Here is a 26,876-nt window from a genome sequence, read left to right on the forward strand (position 1 = left end):
CAGAACAGTCAAATTTTGCACAGTGGCACCCTTTTGTACCAAGAAACTCTACACCTTCAAAACTAAACAACTATAGCCAAGTGGCACTGATGCCAATCCATATGAAGTGCTTTGAACAACTTTAAAATCTCCATTCCTGTCACACTGGAAACTCACCAACATTCTTACTGACAGAACCCCTCTATGACAGTTGCCATAGCACTTGCAAAGCACCTGGCCCTGACACACCCAAAGAGCTTAAGTCAAAATGCTGTTTCTGGATTTCAGGTTGGTATTGATCACTACTCTTCCACAGATCTCTGTGAGCAAACTCCTACTCCTCAGCCTAAATACACCACTGGACAACTGGGTGGTGGACTTCCTAACCAATAGACCACAGATAATCAGGATGTACAACCGCTCCTCCCTACTTATCATCCTCAACACGGGTGTCCCCCAGGGCTGTGTGCTGAGCCCACTGCTGTACACTCTGCTCACACGTCACTGCATGGCCAGACACCTGAGCAATCACATTTTCAAGTTAGCTGATGACCAGTAGTGGTGGAGCTCATCACTGTCAATGATGAGATGGCTTGGTGCCAGGCAAATAACCTCTTCCCTAATGTCAACAAAGTCAACAAGACAAATGAGATGGTTGTTGAATTCAAGAGAACTCACACACTACTCAAGCTCCTCTAAACTTTAGCAGCATAACAGTAGAAACTGCGAGCAGCTTCAAACTCCTGCGAATGAAAATTTCACAAAGCATCTCATGGTCCTGGAATATATCCTGCACAATCAAGAAATCTCACCAACACCTCGACTTACTGAGAACGCTGACGTGATCTGGAGCATACACAACAATATTAACAACCTTCTACAAACACGTAGTAGAGAGGGTCCTAACATGTTGCATCACTGCACAGCACTGAAGGGAGGTGGCTACCTGAAATCATCATGTCAATTTTGACGAATATGCAGAATCGGTGACAGGCTGCGTAGGATAATGTATTGAAGATATTACCATGATTAAACATTACACTGCCAGAGCAAACCAGCAAGCATAGCTGACTGCAGAGGTCTGTGCACTGCTTAGGGATTGGGATGCTGCCTTCAGATTGGAAGGAAGGATGACACTAAGGTCAGCAAGAGCTGCACTCTCCTATGCCAAGGAAGGAGGGATAATTATATCTGAGGAAGAATGGACAACAGTATAGAGATATCAATGGAAGTGTACCAATTCACAGAAATGGAGGGAGTTTGGATGGAAAAACTTGATAAGATATTTTATTACACCCTCTCAGAAATCCCATTATGATAGTAACCTCCCTGTTTGTTGGAGAAATTGTGGAAATCAAAATGCAAATCATCATCATATTTTTTGGGACTGCCCTGTTATCAAAAACAATTGGAGGGGGATACACAATGCCCTGCAAGACATCTTTAAATGTGAAATACCCTTGGAGAGTAAGACCATATATTTTGGATATATACCTCAAGAATGGTTGAAAAGAGATAAATATTTAATGAATATACTGTTGGTGGCTGGTAAAAAGACTCTTACTAGGAAATGGTTATCACAGGAGAGCCCAACTTTAAATACATGGATGGAAATTACAATGGACATTTACAAATTGGAGAAGATAACAGTATCTGTTAATCATAAGCTGGAACAATTTGATTCATACTGGGAAAAATGGTTTAACTACATAATGCCTCATAGGCCTGATTTTATTCTCATAAATCAATGAATCTGTTGTTAAAAAAAAAGATCACTCCCTACTTGTACGTAGTTCTTTCCTTTTGCTTGTTTTTTCTTTCCACTCTTTTCTATAAGTGTATACCCCAGATAAATACTTGGTGGAGATTTTGTGATATATATGATTATATGATATATATGTAGAATGTCTGAAATACATCGTATGGAAATGTTTGTTTGATGAACTTCAATAAAAAAAATTACAAAAAAAGGAAAAAAAAGAAAGGCAAAGCACACAGAAAATCCACAGACACCTTTGTGACACCAGGGACATGCAGCACATGTGGCAGGGTATTCAAACCATAACCAATCACAAGTCCAGCCTGCACATCAGCAACAACAACACTACTCTTCCTGGTAGCCTGAGTGCTTTCCAAATACGATTTGAGCAATTGAATGATGTGACATCAAGGAAAGCCCCCTCTTTCCCTGAGGAAAAGGGACCCTGTCTGACCACAGCCGAAATGAGGAGGAGCCTAGCCAGGGTAAAACCACGCAAAGCTGCAGAGCTGGACAACATAACTGAGGATAGCAATTCTGAACTTTGTCCATTTACCTCTGCTGGAAGTTCACGTGCGTAGATGATGGATAATCCAGCTGTAAGAATTATATTAGTCAGGTAGCTTGCTCATGGATAATGTTATGGCTCATACATTTTACATAAAACTGATTCTCCGAGGAACCCCTCTCGTACAGAGCAACTTCTTTTAGAAGAATTGCTGGATGGGGAGGTGGGTGTGGGTAAGGAAATCGGTGAGAAGAAAAGTAGCATAAATTGTATTTACTGGCATTTCAAACTTTATAATTGCATTCTTTTAAGGCTTTCTCTATGTTGTAATGTTGAAAAGTATATAAGTTTACAAATCAGACATAACTTTAATTAGTCAAAAAACTGCAAATGGTTCTGGCTACAGAGTGGACTCAGCACTTTTTGCTTTGCTTCAGCACAGTAATTATAGGCAAAGATAGAACAAACAGTGCATTCATATTTCACAACTGACTTTAATATTTCCTACTTCCTAAAGAATGCAAGCTTACAGATACATGAAAATGTGGCAAATATAGTGGAAACTCACATTTACTATATTAATTTTATTTCATGTTTATTGAAAAGTAGTGGCTCATTTACAAATGTTACACTATCACTGGATAAAGTAAGAGTTTAGCCACTGGGATTGACTGCTTCATTTGTAAGCTTGTTTTTGGTAATATAACCAAAGTGTACAAGACACACATGACTTTAATCATGAGACACAGCTCGGCAGTAAGCCAGCTGCCACAACAGCAGGAGCCATCTCTGCTAAGAGATTAGTAATACTGGAGACTGAAAACTCCGATGTAATTTTTCTTTTGTAAGAGTCTTTAAGTATATTCCCGGTTTAAACTTTGGTAGAATGGGTTAACAAAAAAGAAGTATTTTCTATCATCAAAACTAGATGGAACCTTGTTGAACGAGAGACGAGGTTATGCGATGAGTTTCACCAGACCTAATTTCTCCAAGGTAGTTTTCCAACATCTTAGCAGACGACCCCAATCTGGTGATGTAGTTTAAAACAAAAGCAAACTCCAGAGCTACAATCACAGTGCTGAAGCATTTCAAAGTGCTTTTCAAAGAGGTTTAACATAACATCACTCCATCTGCTTTTCACTGGAGAATGGGTGGACTTATTGATTAGCTCCTTAACTTTCCAAGCCAGTATTATTAGCCTGTTGGTTGCAGCACAGCAGCACTAACTTACAGAAGTTTGTGTGCAAGCTAGCTGTGATTGGTATGTCTAAAAAGGTCAAATGAATGGATGAAATTCATGAAAAAGAGGTCATCAAAAAAAAGTATTATACTGAAAGACTGTCAACATAGTAATTGACCATTATGCGGGCTGTCACAAACAGCTCTGCATTATAGCCATTCTGCTAATGTCAATGCACCATAAAGAATCTGCAGCACACACTTAGATTTGGAAAAATGGTCTGCATATTTGCAAAAGATTAATTCATAAGAAGGTAAAAAAAGGACCAATTACAAGCTTAAAAGTCTTTAGTGCCAATGTCTTATCCGCATAACCAATGTTCATTAACAAGAAAAAACTCCTTGATATTGGCCTAAAACAACTCCACTTGTTGATGTTATTTATTTTAAAAGGCCATTTTATTTTCAAATATTTCTGATGTATATACAATAATCAGTTTTCAACACAATACTGAGGGAATAAACCCTCAGAATTCAGTGGATTCCGGGACACATCAGAACCAGTACATTTTGGCCCCATTAAGTGGCTGCCCCAATTAGCCAAAGTTTTATGGAAATACTTTAAAAAGAATAAAAAAGACAACCTACCATTTTCCAGAGTAAGAAATTATACACTTAAATGAAATACAGAGCAAATTAGAACACTACCTGAAATGGTTAATAATTCCAACACATAAAACTAATTGAAAGAAAAATAAGGGTTTCTGAGAAAAATGAGCAACATTGAGAAAAATGAAGCATGTAAGCTTCATTTTTACTCTGAGCAAGAAGCACACTGATGACTTGATGGCATGATGACGTATACCATTCATGCACTTTTCCATATACCTATAATGAATTATTTAAACAAACAATGAATGCTTAATAAAACAATAAATATACAATATTTCTCAAATATTTCTGAAATATTAAAATCACAAGACTACCGTGTTATAATACTACATAATAAAATTGTGTATTAGTTCCTAATAGATAGCGACAAAGGAATTAATCCTGTGTATGTTGCCATATTCTTTTGATTGACTGTAAATGAACAAAATAAGCACAGACACCTAGTGCAGACAATGGTCTGCCTTCATACAATGCTCTCAGTGATCGCATCCTCCAAGTCTTCATTCTCATTGTAATATTCAGAATGTTGCTGATAGCTTAAAATTTTTCATTGTTCCTAATTTGTTGAAGTAGTGAAATCATTTCATTTTCATTCCTGGCCATTTCTGACATCTCCAAGCCTCAATGCTTGAAACCGCAGTGAGTAAAACAGTTCTGAATTATTTTACTGCTTGTTTCTCACCAACTATCAGTGACAAAAATCATTGCTTTTTGCACACAAACACACATAACTGACCCTATTTAAAAACTGTTTGCTCAAAGCACAAAGTAATATCTAGTGGCCACACAAGTGTGTGTATGCAACTGACGCTAGTTAGAAACTGTTTGGCAAACATCTTCTGTTCTGATTAAGCTGAATAGTGTCCCAATTAAATGAAGGGAATCCTGGCTATTTACTTGATTTGCTTTTCACCTTTAAGAGTTTTATCAAATAAGTGGTTGCCCTGATTAACTGATGGCCCAATCAATAGTAATCCACTGTATAATTATTGTTCTGAACCTCTAAAACCAACAATATAAAGCTATGTCTGTGTTATATCCACGTGGATAACTAAAGCAGAATTTTTGTCATGTATTCATATTTAAATTTATCATCAGTTTAAATTCACCTTTATATCAAGGCCAGCAACACAAGAATTTTCGTAATAATGTTTTTCCCAGATTTAGAAAAAAACTCGGTAGTTTCATCTATCTAATCTAGGTTTAAAATACCCATTAGAACATATATTTTTATAATGTTACAAAAAATAAACATCATTCTTATTTTGAAAGGTCTGGAGACTTTTAGAAGGATTATATCGGAGGATTAATCAATTAGGCTTACAAGGCATACAAAGATGGCATTTTGTAAATGGGATGATTGGTGACTGCTTGGAGTTTCAGTAACTGTCTCCATCTCTATTCTATGGGGGATTTATCAGAGCTTAATGGACTGGCTTCAGTTGAAGTTCCTGGGGTGGTTCAGTTTCATGCAACCGGCTCATGGCAAAGCCAAAGACAGGGCTTAACAACTGAAACTGCTGTGTCACATTGAGAGTCCAAAAGGAAACTGGGCTTCATTCCAAGTTGTCTGCTTAGATTCTAAAGATATTTCTGATATTTTAATTCTTCATCAGTTCCAAACCCAAACTCGGCATGATTGTGGCAGCAACATTCAGACAGGAGGGGGACAATTCACTCTGACAATCTTATTCATAAAGACTACAGAGGCTACAGTTAGATTATTAAATGAGTTTAGTTTTACCATGCAATAAGCCTTTTGCGAATGATTAAATTATTTTTTCTCCCATTAGTGAAAATCTCAAGAGAAATAATTTGAGAATCTCAAATTAGATTCTTTTTCTCCTTTTAGAAACAAACGATCAAACACCAACATGCAGAAATGGAATTTAAAAGCTTCACTATTCAACGAAAGAGTTTCTGTGCTTTTATCTTCTCGTTTTTTTCATACAATACACTGTTCCACCAGAATTCTCAAAATAATAGGTACTGTATGCAAAGGCACAAAGCTCCAGGGACTGAGATATAAACCTGGCCTGGGGTACAATTTATGTGGCGTTTACAAATTCTTTCTGCTGTCTGCTTTCCTTTGGGTGCTCTGCTTCTTCCCACATTCCAAAGATATACAGGTTGGGGGAGGGGGTTGGGATGGAATTAGCTACTTAATTCAACCCTTGGGGTAGATCAATATAGTGAATCAGCTGGGCATCTTAGTGAGAATAAGTTCCAGAACTACTGAGAAATAAAAAAGGAAGGAAAATGGGATCGCTTGGCTGGGAGACAGCATGATCTTGATAGGCCTAATGGTCTCCTTCTATAGCATAATAAGCAAGTAAACACAGAAATAATTCTTCCTCAGTAAGTGCAATTCTCATATCTATTTTACTAGAAAACTTGGAGTTCAAACCTGGATCTTTGATCATATTTACTTTTCAGATTCTAATTTATAAAATATATGATTGTGTAGATATACAGAAATCCTGTTTTAAAACTCTGTAGACAGTTCTGGTTCCCAGGCATTCTGGAAGTGATGAGGTAACTCCATGTAATTCACTTTTTTTAGTGGAATCAAAGAGCTGCTCCAGCACAGGAGGAAGCCATTCAGCCCATCAAATTCAATCCAATCAGGGTTCTGACGAAGGGTCTCGGCCCAAAATGTCAACTGTTCACTCCTTTCCATAGATGCTGCCTGGCCTACTGAGTCTCTCCAGCATTGTGTATGTGTTGCTTGGATTTCCAGCATCTGCAAATGTTCTCTCGTTTGTGATTGAGCTCCACATCCTCACCTTTTTGCCATAGTCTAGCAAAATATCCTATCTCAACTGCCCATCTGTGCCTTCTTGAAATCAAGACTCAAGACAAATATTTTGCTGAAGGAACTCAGCAGGTCGAACAGCAATTGTGGAGGCAGAAGAGAGGTCGTGGTTTCAGTTTCCTCTCGCAGCCTTTTTTCCAATGGTTCCTTGTTGAATGCCTTAATTGCTTTTTGTGCCACCCCAAGAGCATAACCACTCTCTGTAGAAAGCACTCTCTTCAAAATCCTGCCCCTCACAATCCTTAAACTAACTTCTTATTATAAGAACTGTGGATTTCTTAACTGCTAAAAAGAAGCATTGAAGATGTGGTACTCCGATCCTTTTATTCTTTCAAATAAAATATTCTCTTTTATATGTTATAAATAGCAAGGTATCACTAGGTAGCAAGAAAGACTTGCCATTTTACAGCACCATGTCACAGCATAGTAGCCCACAGCCCCTTAGAACAGACTGATGACCATCTGGTAAAACAATGGGGCTTGACCCACTCATGTACTGCCTCATGTTTTCACAGTCATGTTTTGATATTAAATGACAAGTGAAATTGCTGAGTAATATTTAAAGCGAATAGATGAAAATAACTAATACCAAGAATTAGAGGCTATAGGAGTCCCTTATCTGTACTTTATGAAGCATTTTCCATTTTGTATCTAAAAAGAAGCAGTATTGGCTACATTTCTGATACAAAAAAGTCCACAGATTTATTTTAGTACAGTGTGTTATTTGTAAACCTGAATCCGGTAAATACTCAACCAGTGTAAGATGGTTTGCTGCATTGTCCAGTGGATGCAATCTCACACCTCAATTACTTTTGAGGAAAATCTGACAGATCTGGATCTGTAATGATTTAACTAATGTGATCCAAGTTGCAGTGGGATGCTACAAATGGTCCCAGAAAGCCTTTGCTAGAAAGGAAATGCATCTGCTGAAATTGACTTTCTTCATCAATTTTCCAGGACCCTCAAAGCACAGAGTGTGGCAAAATCTCAATGAGAGATGAGCCTGATTCCCTCCATTTTGAAACAGAAGAATGGACATCTGTCACTCGCTGCCTGCACTCACATGGAGAACAGTAGAGTGTGGTGAGTCGGGGAGTAAGAAGCCAAAAGACTTAACAAACGGTACAAGTAAACTGGATCTCTTCCTTAAACAACCTCAGCATTCTTTAAAAAGCTTCAACAGCAATGAACTGTTAACAGGTTTACTGTCAGAGCGATTTGCCAAACTAGTTTTTCGACATCTGTCACTGCATTAGAAATCCACATTTCAATAGTGAAGGAAAGGCTGTTGTGAGAAAAAGCAGACGCTCTTTAAAACAAAACAATGACGAGATGAGGTTAGACATACATATTTATGAACAATTACAAAGATATCAGTAGACATGGGAGTTCATGTAGAAATTTGCAGGATGTCTGAACTAGCCACCCCCTTTTGATCCCACAACTCTCCTGATCACAGGTCAGTGAAAAAGGTCACCTTGATTTGAACAAAGATTACTATATAGCAACACAGAACCATTGCACACAATGACAGTAGTATCAGTCTTGCAAATAAGATATTACAACAACTTCTAAAGGAAAACAATTTATCCTAAGATGTCTTCTATCACAAGCAGCTGAGTTGGCAATTCCTGCGGGTGCTAACTTGCCCAATTTACAATACAGAGCAGCTAAAGCAACATTTTCACTCTGTCCACTGCAAAAGGCAGGGTATCCCAATGGTTACCATTTCAAGTCTACTTCCCTTTCATTCTGTCATGTCTACCCATGGCCTCCTCTACTGCCACGATGAGGCTACTCTCAGGCTTCAGGAGCATCACTCATATTCTATCTGGGTAGCCAACTTAATGGTATCGATATCTATTTCTACAACTTCTGGTAATTAACTCCACTTTTCCTTCTCTCTTTCTCCCTTTCCTTTTCAGTTACTATCATACCCCTTCTTTTCTATCTGCTCATCATCTCCCCCGGTTCCTCTCTTCCTTCTCCTTCTTCCATGGTCTACTGACCTCTCCTATCAGAAATCTTCTTCATCCCTTCACCTCCCAGTTTCTTCATTCCCCCCCCCTTCCCCACCCACCCACCTACTCCTCACCTGGTTTCTCCTATCACCTGCCAGCTTGTACTCCTTTCCATCCTCCCAGCTTCTTATTCTGGCTTCTGCCTCCTTCCTTTCCAGTTTTGATGAAGGGGCTCAGTCTGAAACATCAACTGTTTATTCCCCTCTGCAGATGCTGCCTGACTTGCTGAGTTCCTCCAGCATTTTGCCTGGGTTGTTCAAGATTTCCAGAACCTGCAGAATCTCTTGTGTTCAGGATACAGTACACATGAATCAGAGCAGCCTGCTTACCATTGTTTAAAAGGAAATTGCGAAAATGACTTCAAAGCACAATACATATTAAAATCTTCTGTATAAACATTTAGGGGAATTTTCTATTTAAGATTGGCATCAGCACCCTCAGAGTTAACCATGTACTAAGTAAAAGAAAATCAAATGAATTCAATGGAACAAAACTGAAATGGGACATAGTCCAGCAAAGTTCTAATATATGTATGTACTTATTTACTTATTTAGAGATACAATGTGGTAACTGGCCCTTCCAGCCCAATTACCCCTATGTGACCAATTAATCTACTAACACATACGCTTTTGGACTGTGAAAGGAAACTGGAGCACCTGGAGAAAACCTACACAGTCACAGAGAGAACGAGTAAATCCCTTTCAGGAAGTGGCAGAATTGAACCCAGGTCACGAGCTGTGCTAACCACTACACTATCGTGCCACCCCACAATATCTATCAATGGGAACAGGTTGCATCCTCTCAGTTAGCAGCATTAAAGACGATTATTTGTTCCACTGCTCAGAAAAGTTTGTGAGGGTCAAAACAAAACTAAACAACATAGCATTTATGTTGTTTCAACTTTCTTGGCTATATGAATATAATGAATTACACCAACCAACATTCTGGGATATTTCTGATTAAAAATCTATGTAAATATAGAAGTTTTATTCTCAGAAATTAATTGCAGAGCTGCCCTAACCAGGCAATGTAGTTCTTTTATATAAGATTCTAAATGTACAGATGGCTCCCGTTTTTCGAACGTTCGCTTTACACGGGCAGCTCGCTGTTACAAAAGACCTACATTAGTACCTGTTCTCACTAACCGAAGAGGATTTTCGCTTTTACGAGAAAAGGCGCCTGCTTTATACATGCATTTACCCCGAGAAAGACTACCATGACTGTGAAGCCTTGTGCGGTCAGTTGTGTGCACATGCGTGTATATGCATATGCGTGTACGCATGTACGTACATATGCATGTAAATTGTAGGCGTGTACATGCCGATTTCTTTTCTCCAGATCGATTTTGGCTTGCTGTCTCCCCGATTTTGATACGTGAAACGACACCATAATACAATATTTCTACTTTATATAGGCTGTATATTTATAATATCATTCCTGCTTTTACCGTATGTTCATGTTATTTTAGGTTTTATGTGTTATGTAGTATGATTTGGTAGGTTATGTTTTGGGTCTGGGAACGCTCAAAAAAATTTCACATATAAATTAATGATAATCGCTTCTTTGCTTTATGCCATTTTGGCTTACAAATGGTTTCATAGGAATGCTCTACCTTCGGATAGTGGAGGAAACCTTTAATAATCTTACTTATTCATTGCGATACAGTGTGGAATAGGCTGTCTGGCCCTTCCAGCCTCACTGTCTAGCAACCCCCCCCCCCCCCCCCCCCAATTTAATTCCTAAATGTTACAATGACCAATTAACCTACGTCTTTGGACTGTGGGAGGAAACCAAAGCATTTGGAGGAAACCCACAGAGTCATTGGGAGAACATACAAAGTCCTTACAGGCAGTGGTGGGAATTGAACCCTCGTCCCCTGTACTGTAAAGTGTTGTGCTAACCACTATGCTACTGTTCCACCCTAGCTTAATTAAATTCTTATATCCTAATGTTCTTCAGTGAGAACATGAAATTTAACAACACTACTTTACCCCCCTGCTATCTCAAAGAAAGGGTCAGTGACAATGTTGACCCATTTTCTCCTTCCCTAGCTGAGATACCAAAAATGTATACATGAATGGTGTAACACAACAAGAAAGTTTGGAGTGGTTGCTTTCCTGACAATCCTAATTGAGGTTACTTGGTGGTTGGCTCTTTTTATTGCCAGAAAACAATATGCTGTTGAATACTTCGTCAACAAGGAAGGAGGCATCCGTGATGCATTTATGTGAGTATTGTATTAGTAAGTAGCTCCTTGGTGATTAGAGAAGGTCAAAACAGGACATCAGGCACCAAAGGACACCGACAGTGAATGAGTGGATAAGCAAGGTAACTGAAGTCAGCCTTATGTCGAGGATAGAGTAATAATCAGAACATAATACTGAGGAATGGAATTTGAAACAGATTATGGTTTCAGCAGGTCAGCAGGTTTTGTGTGGCAGAAACAGGTCTTAATTACCTGATTGAGATGGTTAAGGAGGTAACAAAGGCAAATGATAAACGCAGCGGTGGTAATATGTTGTCAATATGGACCTTAGTGAAGCATTTGACAAAGTCCTACATTGTAGGTTATTCCACAAAGTTAAGACACGCAGGATCTAATGCAAGCTGACTAATTCAGTTCAGAATTGGCTTAGTGAACGGAGACAGCTGAGAAGGCAGTGGCAGAAAAAATGTTTTGTTTTTGTTTGCTTGGAAGTCAAAGACTAAATATTATTGCAGGCATCAGTGCGGGGAGTTATGCTGTTTCTGACATCATTATCGACTTAGATGTGAATGTAGGAAGAATGATTTGTAAGGTCGCAGATGGCAGGAAAATGAGTGGATATCTGGATAGCCATAGAAGGCCGTCTAAGGATACAGCAGGATATAGGTCAGAGGGAAAATTGTTTAGATCACTGCCAGATGTATTTTAGGGAGTCAAGTAGAGGTATAGCATGTAAAGTAATTGGAAAAACAAAGAAAAGTTAACGAACAGGAAGACCTAGTCATCAAAGTCCACAGTTAACTGAAGGGCCAACACAGGTTGATAGGATGGTGAAGGAGGCATATGATCTGCTTGTCTTCTGGGGCTGTTGGGGGAACTATGTTTGCAACTTTACATAACACTGGCCTAGCTACGGTACTTGCATCATTATGCAGTACTGGCTGCTGCATGAGAAGAAGGGTATGTTTGTGCTGGAAAGAATGCAGAGGAGATTCAACAGGATGTGGTCTGGATTCAGGAAGAGATTAGATTACTGTTGTTTTGCAGGTAGGAGACTACGGGATGATTTGACAGAATTATATATATATTTATATAATATAGGGCAGATAATACTATGACTTCTTCCCATTAAGAAGAGAGGAAGAGTTTTAGTGGTAATTTTTAACATAAAGAGTAGTTGATGTCTAAACAAGAGGAGGGTACAATTACTATATTTAAGAACTATTTAGACAGATACGATAGGAAACAGGGGATATAGTCATAATGTTGGCAAAATGTGATTAGTGTAGTTGGGTGTAAAGGTTGGTAAGTGTGTGATGAATCAATTTTTTGTGCTGTATGACTCTGACACTAATGTCACTCATAGCATCAATGACACAAAAATAGAGCCAGCTCCTCAGTATCTCTGATGTGGTTTACTGTATTGTCAATACTAAAAACCATGCAATTCACCATCAGCATGCTGGCTATCAGGGCAATGATGCCTGGTTTTACTTGTTATCAGAAGACCACTAATATTGGACCACTGCTCAGTACACAAAAAGCTTTAAATCCACAGAATTTTAACTTGACCAAGAAGAAATATGATTAAATGATGAGGTAGTGCTGTTAAGCAGCAAAGAGAAATGCCACCTCAGTTTGCACACTCAGCCCTCACTTTGGTTTAAGTGCGTCAAGCGGAACATATATTTCTTTAAACAATTCTTTCATGTCAGTGCAAATGACATGAATGCAAATGAGTTTCAATGGCACACAACGTGACTAATACATTCCTTGCAGTAATATCAGCATGGCTAAATATTACACAACTAATCAAAGTGAGTAACTTATAACACTTAACATTGATCCAATGGCAACAGCCCTAAAAATGTTAATGGTCTGAGCTTGCACTATTGCTATGGTTTTTCAGCAAGTCTCCAAATACCTAGCATACAGCATGTACGGCAATATGCAGTGAACACAAGCACATAAGATACTCCATCTGCAGTTGGTCAGTAATTTTCAAATTACCCTGGATGTTTGGGAGGCTATCCCCTAACCCTTTCCGATTTCTGGCAAACTTCCAGATCCTCCATCCTAACTTCTGAAAGATGGTGTCAGCTACTTGAAGGAAACCATCAATCACTGCAGAAAAATCTGAAATCTGATGACTTTGCGGGTGCCAGTTTGAAAGCACACACTGAAAGTGAGAATATGTGGATTGTTCATGTTAATCAACAGTAATGTCTTTCTATCGCCGTGAATGCCCAACCTTTTCAATAGAGCATGCAATGAATTCATGTTACTGTAACAAGAGTTGGCTCAAGCAGACGAAGCTGCATGCAATTGGTTCCCCATCTGTCTTCAGTCCAGAGAACATATGAATGACAGATCTCTCTCTGTCTAACACCTTGATCCAGTTGGTATTTCCTAAAGCTGCCTGCAGCCACAACAGCCTCATTCATAACATGGATCCTAGCTTTGTCCTAGCTTTGTTGATGTCACACAGACAGGGAAAGAACACTTCACTACACCAAACCACCCCACGTACCCCCACACAGCACACACACACCGGCACCTCACCACAAAGCAGAACACTACTCAAATTAAAAAGAATCACTAAAAATTAAGTCATATTCCACTTACAATTTTCAGACTGGAAATCTGGCACAAACTGTTCATCATTGTCAGGGACCTGAGCTGTTGGGAAAAAAAAGAAAATCTGTGAAAATACTGAATGTGAACATATTTAAATGAAACGGCAGCTCAGAATAACTCAGTCTTGGCTTTTCAGTGATATGCAACACATTCAACATGGGGAAAGTAATCGCTGCAAAACGAATAGCAATCCCATAACTAAAAAACTACCAATAAACTAAATCAACCCAACCATTTACATTTCTATAGAAGATACAGGATTTTTACTTTGCTCTATTACCTTGAGTACAGCCTATTCTTTGCATGTTTAATAATCTTCAAACCACTGAGCTGGCAGGATACAGGGTTCCATGGTTGAGTTTCTGAAATGCACCAATCCACAACAGGAAAGCCTTTCACTGATATTTTCCACCACAACAAGTCTTTCCAATTGGGATTGTGTGAAGGACAATTTTGCTTTATTCCTGGGTTTTCATTAACAAAAAGTCAATGAATAGCATTTTCAACCTTAAAACAAATAGGACAGTGATGAAATGGAGAAAAAAAATAACCATTAATGAACCTCAAAGCTGTAACTCAGGGCTTTAATTTTCAATATCACTGTTCTAATGAAATATGAATACATAAGAATCTCTCCATTACCCCACTCCAACTTCAATCAGACACCTTTTGTTTTTTGCCCAATACCAAGTAACCACAATGTGGGATATAAAAGCCCTACTACACTCAAACTCTATTCCTGCCCTGCTGTTCAAGCATCAGTTTTATTTCAGTTTTTTTTTGTACTACTGATTTTGATCTACTAATTTTAAAATGTATTTTGGTTTGTATGAAAACTAAAATCTTGCCCAAGAAATTTGGAAAAGAATAATTCACAATATGAAAATGGTGCAAAGTGCAAATGTGCACACACACACACACACACACACACACACACACACATGCACGCGCGCGCAGGTACACAGGAAAATTCATTTGGAGTATACTTGAAACAATTTTTTGACTAACGCGCAATCTATTTGATGTCCTACTTAGTTTTCATGTGTAAATAACTAAGCACTATATTATGAGTTTAACTGATCAGTCTTGTGAGTTCACCTATGCCATTCAGATTGGGAAAACCTCAGGAACAATTTATTGTCTTAGCAAGCTTAATGAAATCAGTTGATAAAATGGTCTGGGATCTCCAATTAGTTCAATACCATGAACTGAAGGGATAAAAATGGGTCAGGTTTCTGCTCTTCAATGTTATCCGGACTCATGCATGGATAGAGTTTTAGCTGAAAAACACTGGCGTTGAATTGCCGATATATGCTCACTAGTAGACTTTACCAATTAGATAATCAGAGAATGACTGCTGTATTTGAATCCATAGCCTGGGAAAGAGTTTATAGCTTTGGTCATGAGATGTGAGGAGAAAATATTAATCAGAGAAGTAACTGTAGAACATAAATACATAAGAGTGAAATTTTGACCAACCAGGCAATTTACTATTTGTAACTAAAACTGCAGAAGCTGGAATTCTGAAATAAATACTGTAAACCGTGGAAATACTAAGCAGTATGTCAGGAGTATAGCTAAATGGAATGGGACAGTTACAAGGCTGACAGGAGGACCTGTTTCTGTGCAGTATGACTATATGATTACTACTTAAGCTGTATTTTCTACAGCTGCTCTGCAAGATGGGAAATCTGGCCGACTGTTAACACATATCAGGAAACTGGGTGCGATCTGTGCTGATATTTTTGACCCTTTATATGAATAAGATTCTCCGACTCTGAAAAGAGGACCTGATAGGCTAGCTTGCCTGGTGGCCACTGAAGTTGCAAAATTAACAAGGCATAATTTTATAATTAACTGAGAAACTGAGAACCATTCTCTTCATTGTTTTGTTGCCTATTACTAAAAACAAATTTTTCCAAGAATAACAATTTTTGTATTTTTCTGAAGATCGAGCACAGCCTAATATTACAATAAATTTCAGGTATTAGAGAATCCCTCAAAATGAATGTTTGCTTTGGTGGATCAGTGATTTCCCACAAGCATCACTGCTAACTGACACTAGACATGTAAAAACTGCACAAAATATATTTTTGTCTTTGGGACCAGCAGAATATCAACAACAAAAACTAAATTTAGATATGGTTTAAAATTAATTTTAGCTTTAAAGTGAGATTTGCTTTACTCTGATGTAAGGGACTATGAGGTTTTATTCTCTCAAACACTTAAAATGACGGAGACTTTGAGGTGAAAAGAGGAAGTCAGCACACTCCACTACCAATCTTTCTCCACAATAATGAACCCAACTGACAGATTCACACAGGCATGAAAATATAAATGTAAAAATACTATATCATAATGAAGGCATTAATTTCTGTGATTAAACAGGGGGATCCAGTTCCTCATTTATAGTCACTGCACAACAAAACCAACAACAACAAAACATCTGGAAGGACACCCTTCTCCTTAAACAGAAGTCTGAGATAAAATGAATGCCAAAAAACATTTATACCTGTCCTAGTTAATGGTAACAAGTTCTCAGTGTCTTTCTATGTCAATAATAACAATGTTCAGGGTACAGCAAGGCTCTTTGTAAGCTGCTCTCTAAACATGCCTCAGCGCAAATCCAGAACACTGCTTCAGTTCCAAAATTGTGATATTTTCCTTTGGAACGAGCCACTCTGGCAGATTTTTCCACATGATGAACACTTTCACAAGTTTGTGAAAATTATGAGCATAATTTTCCTGATGGTGTCAATTCCACAAAAACTCAATTGGTCTGTAACTTTTAGAAACATCACTAACTAAAACACTCACTGTTTCTCTCTCCACAAGTGCTGCATGACCTACTGTGTACCTCAAGCATTTTGTGTTTCGAATGCAGAATTCCATCTGCTGCAGCACTTTGCTTGAAGACTGTCATTACTGCCATTCCGACTGTTGCTGTTTAGTTTCAGGAGAAACAACTAAAAAAAACTAATACCAGAACAAATCCTAAAACGTATCAATAAACTGAAACTTGCCTATAGCAATTAAGATTAGGCAGCTGATTAAACTGGAATTAGTGACACAGCACCAAACCTGGGTGACACGTATGGCAAAAGTAATCAGGATACAGATGCGCGTAATTTATAAAAGCATGGAAGCAGTGTGGAATATCGAGTTACACAGTAAATAAACTTAATACAAATACACGCACGAAATGTTGGAGGAACTCAACGGGTCAGGCAGCATCTATGGAGAGGAGTAAACAGTCCACGGTTCGGGTTGAGAACCGTCATTCTGTTTTGACGTGAGCATTTCCTCATTCTCGCTCCTGTCGCAAACCAAACAACGCCAGTAGATACTGTCAAAACGCACGACTCAACTATGAAAACAAACTGCTCAACACATCACAAAGTGGTTTCTGTGTACCTAATAAATTAAATATAGCTACACGTGTTTTTTTTCTAAACTCAAAGCAGTAACCTTACATTACAAACTAATAATCCGTGCGCAACAGAAAGGAATCAACTGGGATACTTTTCAATAGAAAGTAGAGAGAGAAAAAAACATTTACTTTTTGGTCATTTCAATTTTAATGCTCTTCAAAATGCTTGATGGATGCTGGGATACTCGAGCTCACTTTGGTTACTCTTTATCTGTTTCCAGTTTGCCCAGTCTCCAATCATTCTCCCCATTCTGTTCATCAACTTCAACTGCAGCACAAACAATGCTTTGGCAAAGCGCGCTATCATTGCAGATTGGAATGGCGATAATCCAGCTGTACAGTTATTTTGCAAATACGCTGAAGAGATAGCTGAATAGTGAAATGTCCAATACTTTATAAATCAGTGATCGTTTAGATCAGATTTTCGAGACAAATCGTAACTAGCAAAAATATTGCCAAAGCAAACCGAACATTTGGCAGAGCTTTCATATGATAACAAAACCATTTTTGTCTCAAGGACCCGCACACTTTAATGTGCTCCACACAACTTAACAACTGGGCTTCTTGACTACTCTTTGCTTACATACAATAGATCGGTATCACCAGAGTTCACCTTCACGGCGCACAAATCTAGAGCAAAAATAACTTTAGGGAAAAATATATATTCACTGTATTTCAGCTAAACAATGCACGCTATTAATCAATTTCATATCCACTTATGATGTTTAAACCGGAATTGATGACACGCTGAAATGCACTTTTCTGCTACAGTTCATATTCGCATATCATTGTTAATTAACTTACAAACGTCTTGTGTTTTATAGGATCATCACAGAAAATTACTTACTGCTACACAAAACAGCTAAGTAAGTTTAAGAAGCCTTCCACCCAAGAGTCAATTTCTTTTCAGTGAAATTGCCATTTGAAGTATCTCGGAGACTTTTGAACACTTGGTCATCCCACACAGCCCAATGAAAATGCAGGGAATGTCTATTCCTCCTATCCTTTGGCGCTCAGTCATTTCAATCAGCCGACTCAAATGCTATCGAACTTCTCAAAGGCTGCTCAGAATCTTTCAGGGAGCGCAGAATAGTAAAAAAAAATTAAACTTTTTAAAAAAGTCATCATTGTCCTAAAGGTGCCAGGGAACTGTTATTCCCCATATAGTTTTGTAGAGACAGCAGTCTACATGTCCCAACAGGGGGAAATATAGAACTGTAACGCAGCAGGCTTGCAAATACTGGGTAATGGGTTAAGGTATCTTTTCAACGAAAATCAATTACTAATCTTTAGTACTTTAACCTGTTCTCTTCTATTCACTACTGTGTTTGCTAATCTTCATTTGTGTTTACAAGAATGGTAACGACCTGCATTGCATTTAGTGCCCAGATTCGCAAATTACGATCAAACTTTAGTCATTTAAATGACACAACCAGGGTAATTAAGAAATTCAAACAGAACGAAGCACACTTGTGTAAACGTCTTCTGCACTGTAATTAAGTATCGAAATTGCTGACTAAAAATCATAATGACATAAAGGGTGATAAAGAGAACTGTATTTTATGACCTAAATTCCTACAAATATTCTGGGGTCAACTATTTATTATAGCGAACCTCTTTAACATTAGAAATATCCTCATACCTATTTCTAAATAAAACTGAAAATTATTCATAATGCAAACTGATACAATTTAAAACAAACAATAGTTATTTGAAATTAATTTTGGTGTTAAATGAAGGCTATTTTATATTAACAACAACATGTTTTAAGTATATATGCAATCTAAAGTTATAAGTATCGAAACCGTCCGAGTTTCGGATTTTTTCTTGTCTCCCAAATAAATATAACAGATCTAAAATATACTAGCTACAAACCTAAACTTTTGTGCTGTGAGCAAGCTGGATAAAAGACACTTGCACTCAGATCCTGAAGCATCCCGTCGCGATGAATCGAGGAATATAAACACTTTTTGCCATCAGAAAACAACACCTAAAGAACATCAAAGCTGGTTTTTGGCACCATCGGAGCTCAGATGCAGCTTAGTGTCTTAATAATTCACGCTTAAAAAAATCTCCGGCAGCAATGAAGATTGATCAAGTAAGATCATCGCCAGTCAAAACTAAATTGTGCTTTCAAACTTAAGTCTAGCTGTCTGGGCGGCTGCAGATCTTCTCCCAAAAGCAGATGTGATTGTATACTGGAAGCAATTTCTCCTGGTAATCTGTGATGACACTGGGAAGATCAGCCCTGTGTTCCCCAAGGCAGACTAATCACAGTCTATAATGTATGCATGACACATGAGGTGGCTCTTTTTGAGCTCAATTAATTGGGTTTCACGTTAGGAACGCAACTTTCAGGCGTCGCAATTGTATTTTCTACATTTTTATTCTATCTCGCAAGGATGAGACAGATTCTTACCTTCTGCGAGCCACGTTTCCTGCAGCTGGCTCAAATCCTGGAAGAGTTCTGCATATACAGAAAGAATGAAAAATGTCAGGTCATTGTTAAAGATGTAATAGTCGATCTGAAATCAAGTCAACCGAAAACACGTGAAGTGGATTTATTAATAACCTTGTGCTAACATTCAATACGATGGAACAGTATCTCCTTATAATGCTATAACTTGGATGAGAATCTTAAACAGCGATATTGATAAGATCTAAGTTTCATGCGTCGGATGTTAAACAGCTCTTGTTCACCACTACCTAGATTTAGAAGTAAAATTTCACGCGACTGTCTTTTAAGTTGAAATTGGACCTATAAAATTATGATCTGACCGCAACAACAGGAGGTTAAACGGCAGAGAGGATGGCGCGATTTATTCAATTAGTTTTATCAGATATGCGCGATCTCCATGGTTTAAAACAGTAACATTCCCAAGCACAACAAATAGTGTGAAGTTAACTGGACAGACTGTAAAGACCGAAAAACTTGGTATAAAATATAAGTCTTCAGCGGAATTACAGTAATAACCTATCCCACAGGAGACTGAATATATAAACTGTGGTGCATTTGTTTGACAGTAAACGTGAGACGTGAATTTGTAAACTTATCCACAAATATTCGTGGTAGAGGAAATGTCAATTTATGTTTTGAGATATTTCTAACATAAATAACGGCTTGGGGCGCTATAAAGTAAAAAGTTAATTTTGAAAAAAAATGTTACCTTCTGAATCTTGAGCTAAATCAGTGTCAATGAGTTTCCTTTTCCTTTCATTAGTTGTCCTTTCGCTACATTTTCCTCCATGCGGTTTCTTCAGAAAACAAAATGTTTGTTAAATCGTAGAGCTACATTCTTACTGAACAAAGTATAGAACACACCTCGCAGATACTCAAGAGCTGAGATGCAAAACAAAATGTCACGAGCAGCCCGCTGGCTTTGACCAGTATCTGCACATTCGGGAGCGTAATGTAGAAACAAAACCAAAGGAAAACTTGATTCCAGACCACCACGTGGACATGTTTTCTTTTTCAACTATTTGTGGCAAACTATTCCGTCAATTCGTATTTAGCAGTCATGCCAATATTGTGTGGGATTTCAAAACAACTAACGATGTTATTAAAATATTCGGGGTGGGGAGGCGGGATTGGTGTTTTGTGCGATAATGTTAGACAGCAATGGTGCTAAGGGAAATGTAGTTCTACGCTTGTCATGCACCGTCAATAAGCAGTGATTTCTCTGCTGGTACTTGCAACAGGATGGCCTGGTTTACAAACAGCCAACAACTGTTTTTTTACCACACTTCGCTGAAGCTTTTGCCTACTTCTGTGGCGTTCCTGATTTTCATAATGATGACAATTTATGGCATGGTCGAGTTGAGGTACGACGTAGGGACTTGAGATATGCTTCCCCATATCTGGTGAAAGATAGGGAAGGTAAGGGAGAGTGGGGAGGGAAGGCAATCTTGAAGATTTCTCCTGTTTTAAGCGTGTTATTTTTTTTATCCCCATTAGTGTTTTTGGCTGTTATAAATATTAAATGAGGTGCAACTAGGGTTACGTTCATAAAACTGTATTTTTAAAATCACGTACGTTTGTCAAGTTTTTACAAATCCACTTGTCAGTTCACTTACAGGAGTCACCATGTAAGGCACTTGCTGGTCGTAGTATCCGTCCATTCCGTGGCTCATCGCAAACTCTTAGCTGGCTTTATTCTTCAGCATTTAGATAGACTGTGTCTTGACGGACTCGATCAGCCTACAATGACAGACAAGATGGCCAAAGAAAAATCCTGAATGGACAGGCTGAACTTGCTTAACTAATTAGCCTGCAGCGCACCATTCACAAAAAAATCTCAGACTACCGCCCCAACCTGTTCCAGAGAGATAGCGATCGGCCTGAAAACATGGACAAACTGCACGGAATTTAGCGGCGTGGGGGGAGGTTTGGAAGACGACACAAATACGCGCACAAAACAGATAAACTGATCCCATCCCAGCACTTCGGAAATATCTGTAAATGTGCGTTCGCGTCGATAGGGTTTTTAGATCAGGGTAATATACAGTAAACAGGTAATGGCGATGATCATGGGGTTCCAAACTGTGGTCTTTATATGCAGATAACGGGGCCAGATGGAAAGCGTTTTATTATTATTGTTATTTCTGCAAAGCTGCATCACGCAATGCTCTCGGCTTGCAAAAGTTGAACAGGGTCTCACCTGAATGGGTGTAGCGCGGTCGCCTATAAATATTCCCGTCAGATTTGGTAAATAGCATGAATTAGTTGATGTAAGTCCTTTCAAGACAGCCCAGACCTATGATTGTGCTCAATTCACTCGTTTTTCCTTTGCTTCTCCTCCAGGGGCCTCCAGTGTTTTCTCACGGATCTCTCTCATTGGTCGCCTGTCTATTTCACCGGCTCCAATTTCCAGCCGTCAATCACTCACTCCTCTACTTGATTAAAGATACAGGCTTACTTTCTCAAAGACTAACCTAGTTTTAACGCCTCTATAAATGGAGGAGGGGGTAAAGGGACTTAGTTTGTACAAATCGCATACAATTTTAAACGTGACTGCCTTGGAAAGAGAAGACGGAAATCTAAATCGTCATTTAAATCAAGTTGCAGAGTCCGAGATTGTAACCAATCACAGCTTCTTCTCAGCACAAAGTCCAGATTCAAATCAGTGCGAGAGAAATGTGCACTTGTTTTGTGGACACATAAAACTGACTACATAATTTCTGCCTAACAACATCCACCCTTTATTCAAGTTATCCTTGCCTGCCTTAAAGCGCCTCCGTGTTGACAGATATGATTCGCTACTTCTACCACGAATCACTCTTTTTTAAAATTGCAAAAAAAGGAACTAAAGCTGAAGAATGCATCAACTGCATCATTTCTACCCGTGTCTAATCGTGTTTACTGCTTTAAAAACTCATAAAACCTCAGGCAGTCGTGACGCATCGCTGCATAGTTGCAGATGTTTATTTTAAAACATATATCTTGTTTTTCTCTGAGAAACTGTAAAGAGTGTATGTTGAAACATTTCCTTTGAAAAGAGAGTCTTTGGTTCTAGAAATATAAAGTGAGTTAAAAGTTCTGTGGCTGAGCGTTTTAAACTTCATAAAATGCCTCAATCTCTTTCCCACTGTTTCTTTAATATAATCTGAGCAACAGTTTTCAAGCTGTCTAATCAGGCAGGAAGAATGGTTCCCGCAGCAACGGGGGGTGGCGCTTTGTGCATGACCAGACAGATTTGCATGGCTTTGGTGAGTTAACCAATGGTGCGGGCTGCTTTTCAGCTGATTGATTTGTTTATTCATAGAGCAACAGTTACCCTCCAGGCGAAAGACTGGGAGAACGAAAGGGGGGGGAGTAAAAAGAGTCCTTTCAAAGTAAGGGGGGGGGGGGATAAAAAGTCAGCAAAACCAGACCGCAAGAAATGATGGGGGAGGGAAAGTTCATTCACGAAAAAAACAGGCACAGCCGACGACCGAGAGAAAACGTGGGGGAGGGAAAGTTCATTCACAAAAAAGGTCAAATTCAGCGAGCCGCAAGAGACCAAGAGGAAGGAGTTCATTCACAAAAAAAAAAGAATCTGGAACTTTGATCGAGGGGGAGAGTTCATTCACAAAAGAAGTGGTGTATTGAACAAAGCAAGAGCGTGTATCAGACAAAAGTTATCAAGAAGCTTGAGAATAAAATATCAAGAAGAAAAATGATAAGGGAGAAAATATTTAAAATACGCGGTTAGGAATTTTACTTTGGAATTAAACACAGTGAGAAAAACTTGAGAAGTGTGAAGACAGAATACCAATCACTTATACGGACATTATTGTCTACCAGTCATCTAAACACATCCTATTAAGTCATTATAATCACAAGTTCTGCAGCATTATTTAATGCGCAAATGTTTCTATTTGCTTCACTCCCCACCCCCCCCCCCACCCCCATTCCTATCAAAAGCGACCAGTTTCTGTCACCGAGGGTTCATTTTGAATGCGCGTGCACGAGCCAGAGATCCAGCGGAGTCCTGACTCCGGACACTTTCTCCAGAATCCGCGGCGCTTTGCCACTCCCGCCCATGAGCCGTGTGCACATGTACGGTGTGGGCTTCATGTTGGCAGATGGGGAGTCTGCAGAGTCGTAAATCAGCTAGCTTCTGGACTTCGTATCAAATAGGAGGTTGGTATCTTTGGATTGTCATCTGATGTCTAAAGAATCTGCTCGGCAGAGTCCCTTATTGCACAAAACCTGGTGACATCTCCGTCGGATTCAAATTAACGTGGCATGATATACAGCCTAATTGCACACTTCAGTGTCTTGGGACTTGAAATGTAAATCTATGTAATCATCAAAGAAGAGTTTAATCTCGACCAGTCACTAGCAGAAACAAAAGAAAATCAGGAGAACTTAACTGTCTCTTATTTTAGATGCAAATTGCTTTCTCATCCATTGCTTACTCATATTTCTTCATATTGTTGTTGGCATACTTCTGTTATTTTTCTCCCTGAGGGTGGGAAGAAATGGATTAGTGTCTGATGAAATGGACACACACACACACACACACACACACACACACACACACACACAGAGTTAACTATACAAGTCAACATTTCACTTCTGTTTTTGGAGAAGACTGGTTAATGAACCGGGCAGATTCACTATTTTGCTTTCTGTGTTTGCAATACCCCTACCCTGTTTCTGTTATTTTACAACTAAATCTTGCTTTGTAAATTAGATGTGGGGAAGGTGCAAGGGGAAGAGTTCAAACCAATCAATTGGACCTCATTAAAGCAGGAGAAACAGATTTTAAGTTTGAAAATAAAAACTTAGGATGTCTGACACTGCTGTACCCAAAGTACATTGTACAGAGAGGTGGTGAAAGAGAAAAGAATAAGACATCAAATGAAGAGAAACTGAGTTATAGTATCTTTGAAAGGGCTAGCTTTTATGGATGCAGATGTTTGAGCTGGAGATAGCGGTGTAATTGCTGAAAATTTTTAAGTTACTTAATGCTTTAATTTAAAATAAAATGGTATATTTATCCTCTAGTTCTCAAATGCCAGATTTGAGGGACAACATAGAAATCCAAGATTAAGTAAGTTGTCAATTACAACTTATATCAATATATATTTTTCTTATCAAGTGAAGTTACTTTTTATTGTCATTTCGACCATAAAGTGCTGGTACTGTACACGGTAAAAACAAAACAACGTTCCTCCAGAACCCTGGTGCTACATGAAACAACACAAAAGTACACTAGACTATGTGAGACAACTCAAGGCTACACTAGACTATGTAAAACAACACAAAAACTACACTAGACTACAGACCTACACAGGACTACATAAAGTGCTCAAAAGAGTGCAGGGCTGTACAATAATTAATTAATTAATAATAAACAAGGCAACAGGCACAGTAGAGGACAAATTTCAATATAATAATAAATGATGTAGATGTCAGTCTAGACTCTGGGTATTGAGGAGTCTGATGGCTTGGGGGAAGAAACTGTTACACAGTCTGATCGTGAGAGCCCGAATGCTTCGGTACCTTTTGCCAGATGGCAGGAGGGAGAAGAGTTTGAGGGGTGCGAGGGTCCTTCACAATGCTGTTAGCTTTGTGGATATAGCATTTGGTGTAAATGTCTGTAATGGCAGGAAGAGAGACCCTGATGATCTTCTCAGCTGAGCTCACTATCTGCTGCAGAGTCTTGTGATCCGAGACGGTGCAACTCCCGAACTAGGCAGTGGTGCAGCTGCTTAGGATGCCCTCGATACATACTGATGCATCAAAGTATATGATGAATGGGAGAATATTCATTTTTATATATATTCTTAGCGTGTCCTCTCATTCTTTCTTCACTTTTCATTACTCACTTTCTTCACTTCACATTATTTGCCATCTACTTCCATGAGTGGTTTTCAAGGGTCAAACCAAAGCGTCTCTGAGTGAATACATCACACCTGTGGACACTTGTGAATCCCCAGCCCACAAATTGTGTTAAATGGGGAAGGGACATTTGGAATGGCACTGGGGGCAGACAGAAGCCCTGCATAAAGAGTTGACTGCATCACTGCCTGCATGTTTATTAGGAACATTTCCAGGTGCAGGTCAATGGGACTGGGCAGCATGGATGAGGTGGGCCAAAGGACCTGTTTTTGTGCTGTAGTGTTCAATGACTTTATGACTCTATTTCCACACCAGCCATGGTGGTCTGCAATTCCTACACTGACCCCAGAAGGCACCTTAAAGTTCACAAAAAAAAAGAGTAGAAGGTAGTTACCCCAATTTCCAGTAACCACTGAGAAGTTTTATTGCTTCTCAGGTGAATATTAATTAGGTCTTTCCTGGCTCATTTGCAATCACCTTCATTCCCTGTGTAAGAAAATTGTTGGTTGATATGGTGGAGAGAAAAGGTAATCATTCAATGCGGCAAAAGCATGACCCTAGAGGTTCCTTTCTCACAATGGTTACTGCTATTGGTTGCCTTCTCCTTCCATGTGTTGCCCAACCTCCATGTTTGGCTGTCATCAACTCTAAAAGAAAGCAAATTGAATGTTAGACTCCCTCTTTCTGCCTGCATCTTATTTATTTATTCATTCATTGAGATACAGTGCAGAATAGGCCCTCCGGATCCTTTTGAGCCACTCCACCCAGCAACCCACCTATTTAACGCTAGCCTAATCACAGAAGGGCCTATTAACCTACCAACTGGTATGTTTTTGAACTGTGTGAGGAAACTGGAGTACCCAGAGGAAATCCTTGTGGTCACGGGGAGAACACACAAACTCCTTACAGACAACGGCGGGAATTGAATCCCGGTCGCTGGTACAGTAAAGCATTATGCTAACCATGATGCTAGCATGCCACTTGCAGGAGTTAGACATTAAAATCTGTTTCACAGGTGTAGACAATTAATAATGACCATTTTTAATACCAAATAGGGTAGTTAATTGGCTTTTAAACTGTCACTACTTTTTCTTATGGAAAATTGAACATTAGCACAATCAAGTATATGACCTTTTACTTTTTGTCTGACTTCAGTCTCTCCTATCACAAACTAATGGAGGGAGAATGATGGCTCTGAATAAAACTTCTATTACTGCACAAGCTGAGAGGTTTTTTTTGCAATAATGCAGGTGATAACATTGAATGGAGCCTAAGAGCTGAAGGAGCACTTTTATTTCTGTGGGAAGTGTATTTGTGAATAGTGACTTCATTTGGCCATTC

At 38.9% G+C, this 26,876-nt stretch overlaps 2 protein-coding genes and 1 long non-coding RNA gene across 5 annotated transcripts in view; 1 reads left to right on the forward strand and 2 right to left on the reverse strand.

Annotated features, from left to right (window-relative positions):
* The window catches only part of etv1 (ETS variant transcription factor 1), a 144,665-nt gene extending 122,641 nt beyond the window's left edge, over positions 1-22,024 (reverse strand). The window contains exons 1-5 of one of the 2 annotated variants that reach the window (XM_059972630.1): positions 21,865-22,024; positions 21,281-21,404; positions 20,374-20,461; positions 19,626-19,673; positions 13,765-13,818 (exon numbers count right to left, since the gene is read on the reverse strand). In XM_059972630.1, coding sequence (XP_059828613.1) covers positions 13,765-13,818; positions 19,626-19,673; positions 20,374-20,461; positions 21,281-21,337 — 247 coding nt within the window. In that variant the 5' untranslated portion in view covers positions 21,338-21,404; positions 21,865-22,024. The remainder of the gene's footprint in view (positions 1-13,764; positions 13,819-19,625; positions 19,674-20,373; positions 20,462-21,280; positions 21,405-21,864) is intronic. The other variant, XM_059972629.1, reaches the window with a different exon arrangement.
* Positions 22,025-23,628: 1,604 nt separating this feature from the next.
* LOC132395707 (uncharacterized) overlaps positions 23,629-26,876 on the forward strand; it is a 45,968-nt gene continuing 42,720 nt past the window's right edge. Inside the window, exon 1 of one of the 2 annotated variants that reach the window (XR_009512722.1) lies at positions 23,629-23,828. This is a non-coding gene — a long non-coding RNA (uncharacterized LOC132395707). The remainder of the gene's footprint in view (positions 23,829-26,876) is intronic. The other variant, XR_009512721.1, reaches the window with a different exon arrangement.
* dgkb (diacylglycerol kinase, beta) overlaps positions 23,835-26,876 on the reverse strand; it is a 797,915-nt gene continuing 794,873 nt past the window's right edge. The window contains exon 26 of the mRNA XM_059972636.1: positions 23,835-24,153. The gene's annotated coding sequence lies outside the window, so the exon portion shown is untranslated. The remainder of the gene's footprint in view (positions 24,154-26,876) is intronic.

The sequence above is a fragment of the Hypanus sabinus genome, chromosome 6 (assembly GCF_030144855.1).
Source record: "Hypanus sabinus isolate sHypSab1 chromosome 6, sHypSab1.hap1, whole genome shotgun sequence".
In the NCBI taxonomy this organism is placed as follows: Eukaryota; Metazoa; Chordata; class Chondrichthyes; order Myliobatiformes; family Dasyatidae; genus Hypanus; species Hypanus sabinus.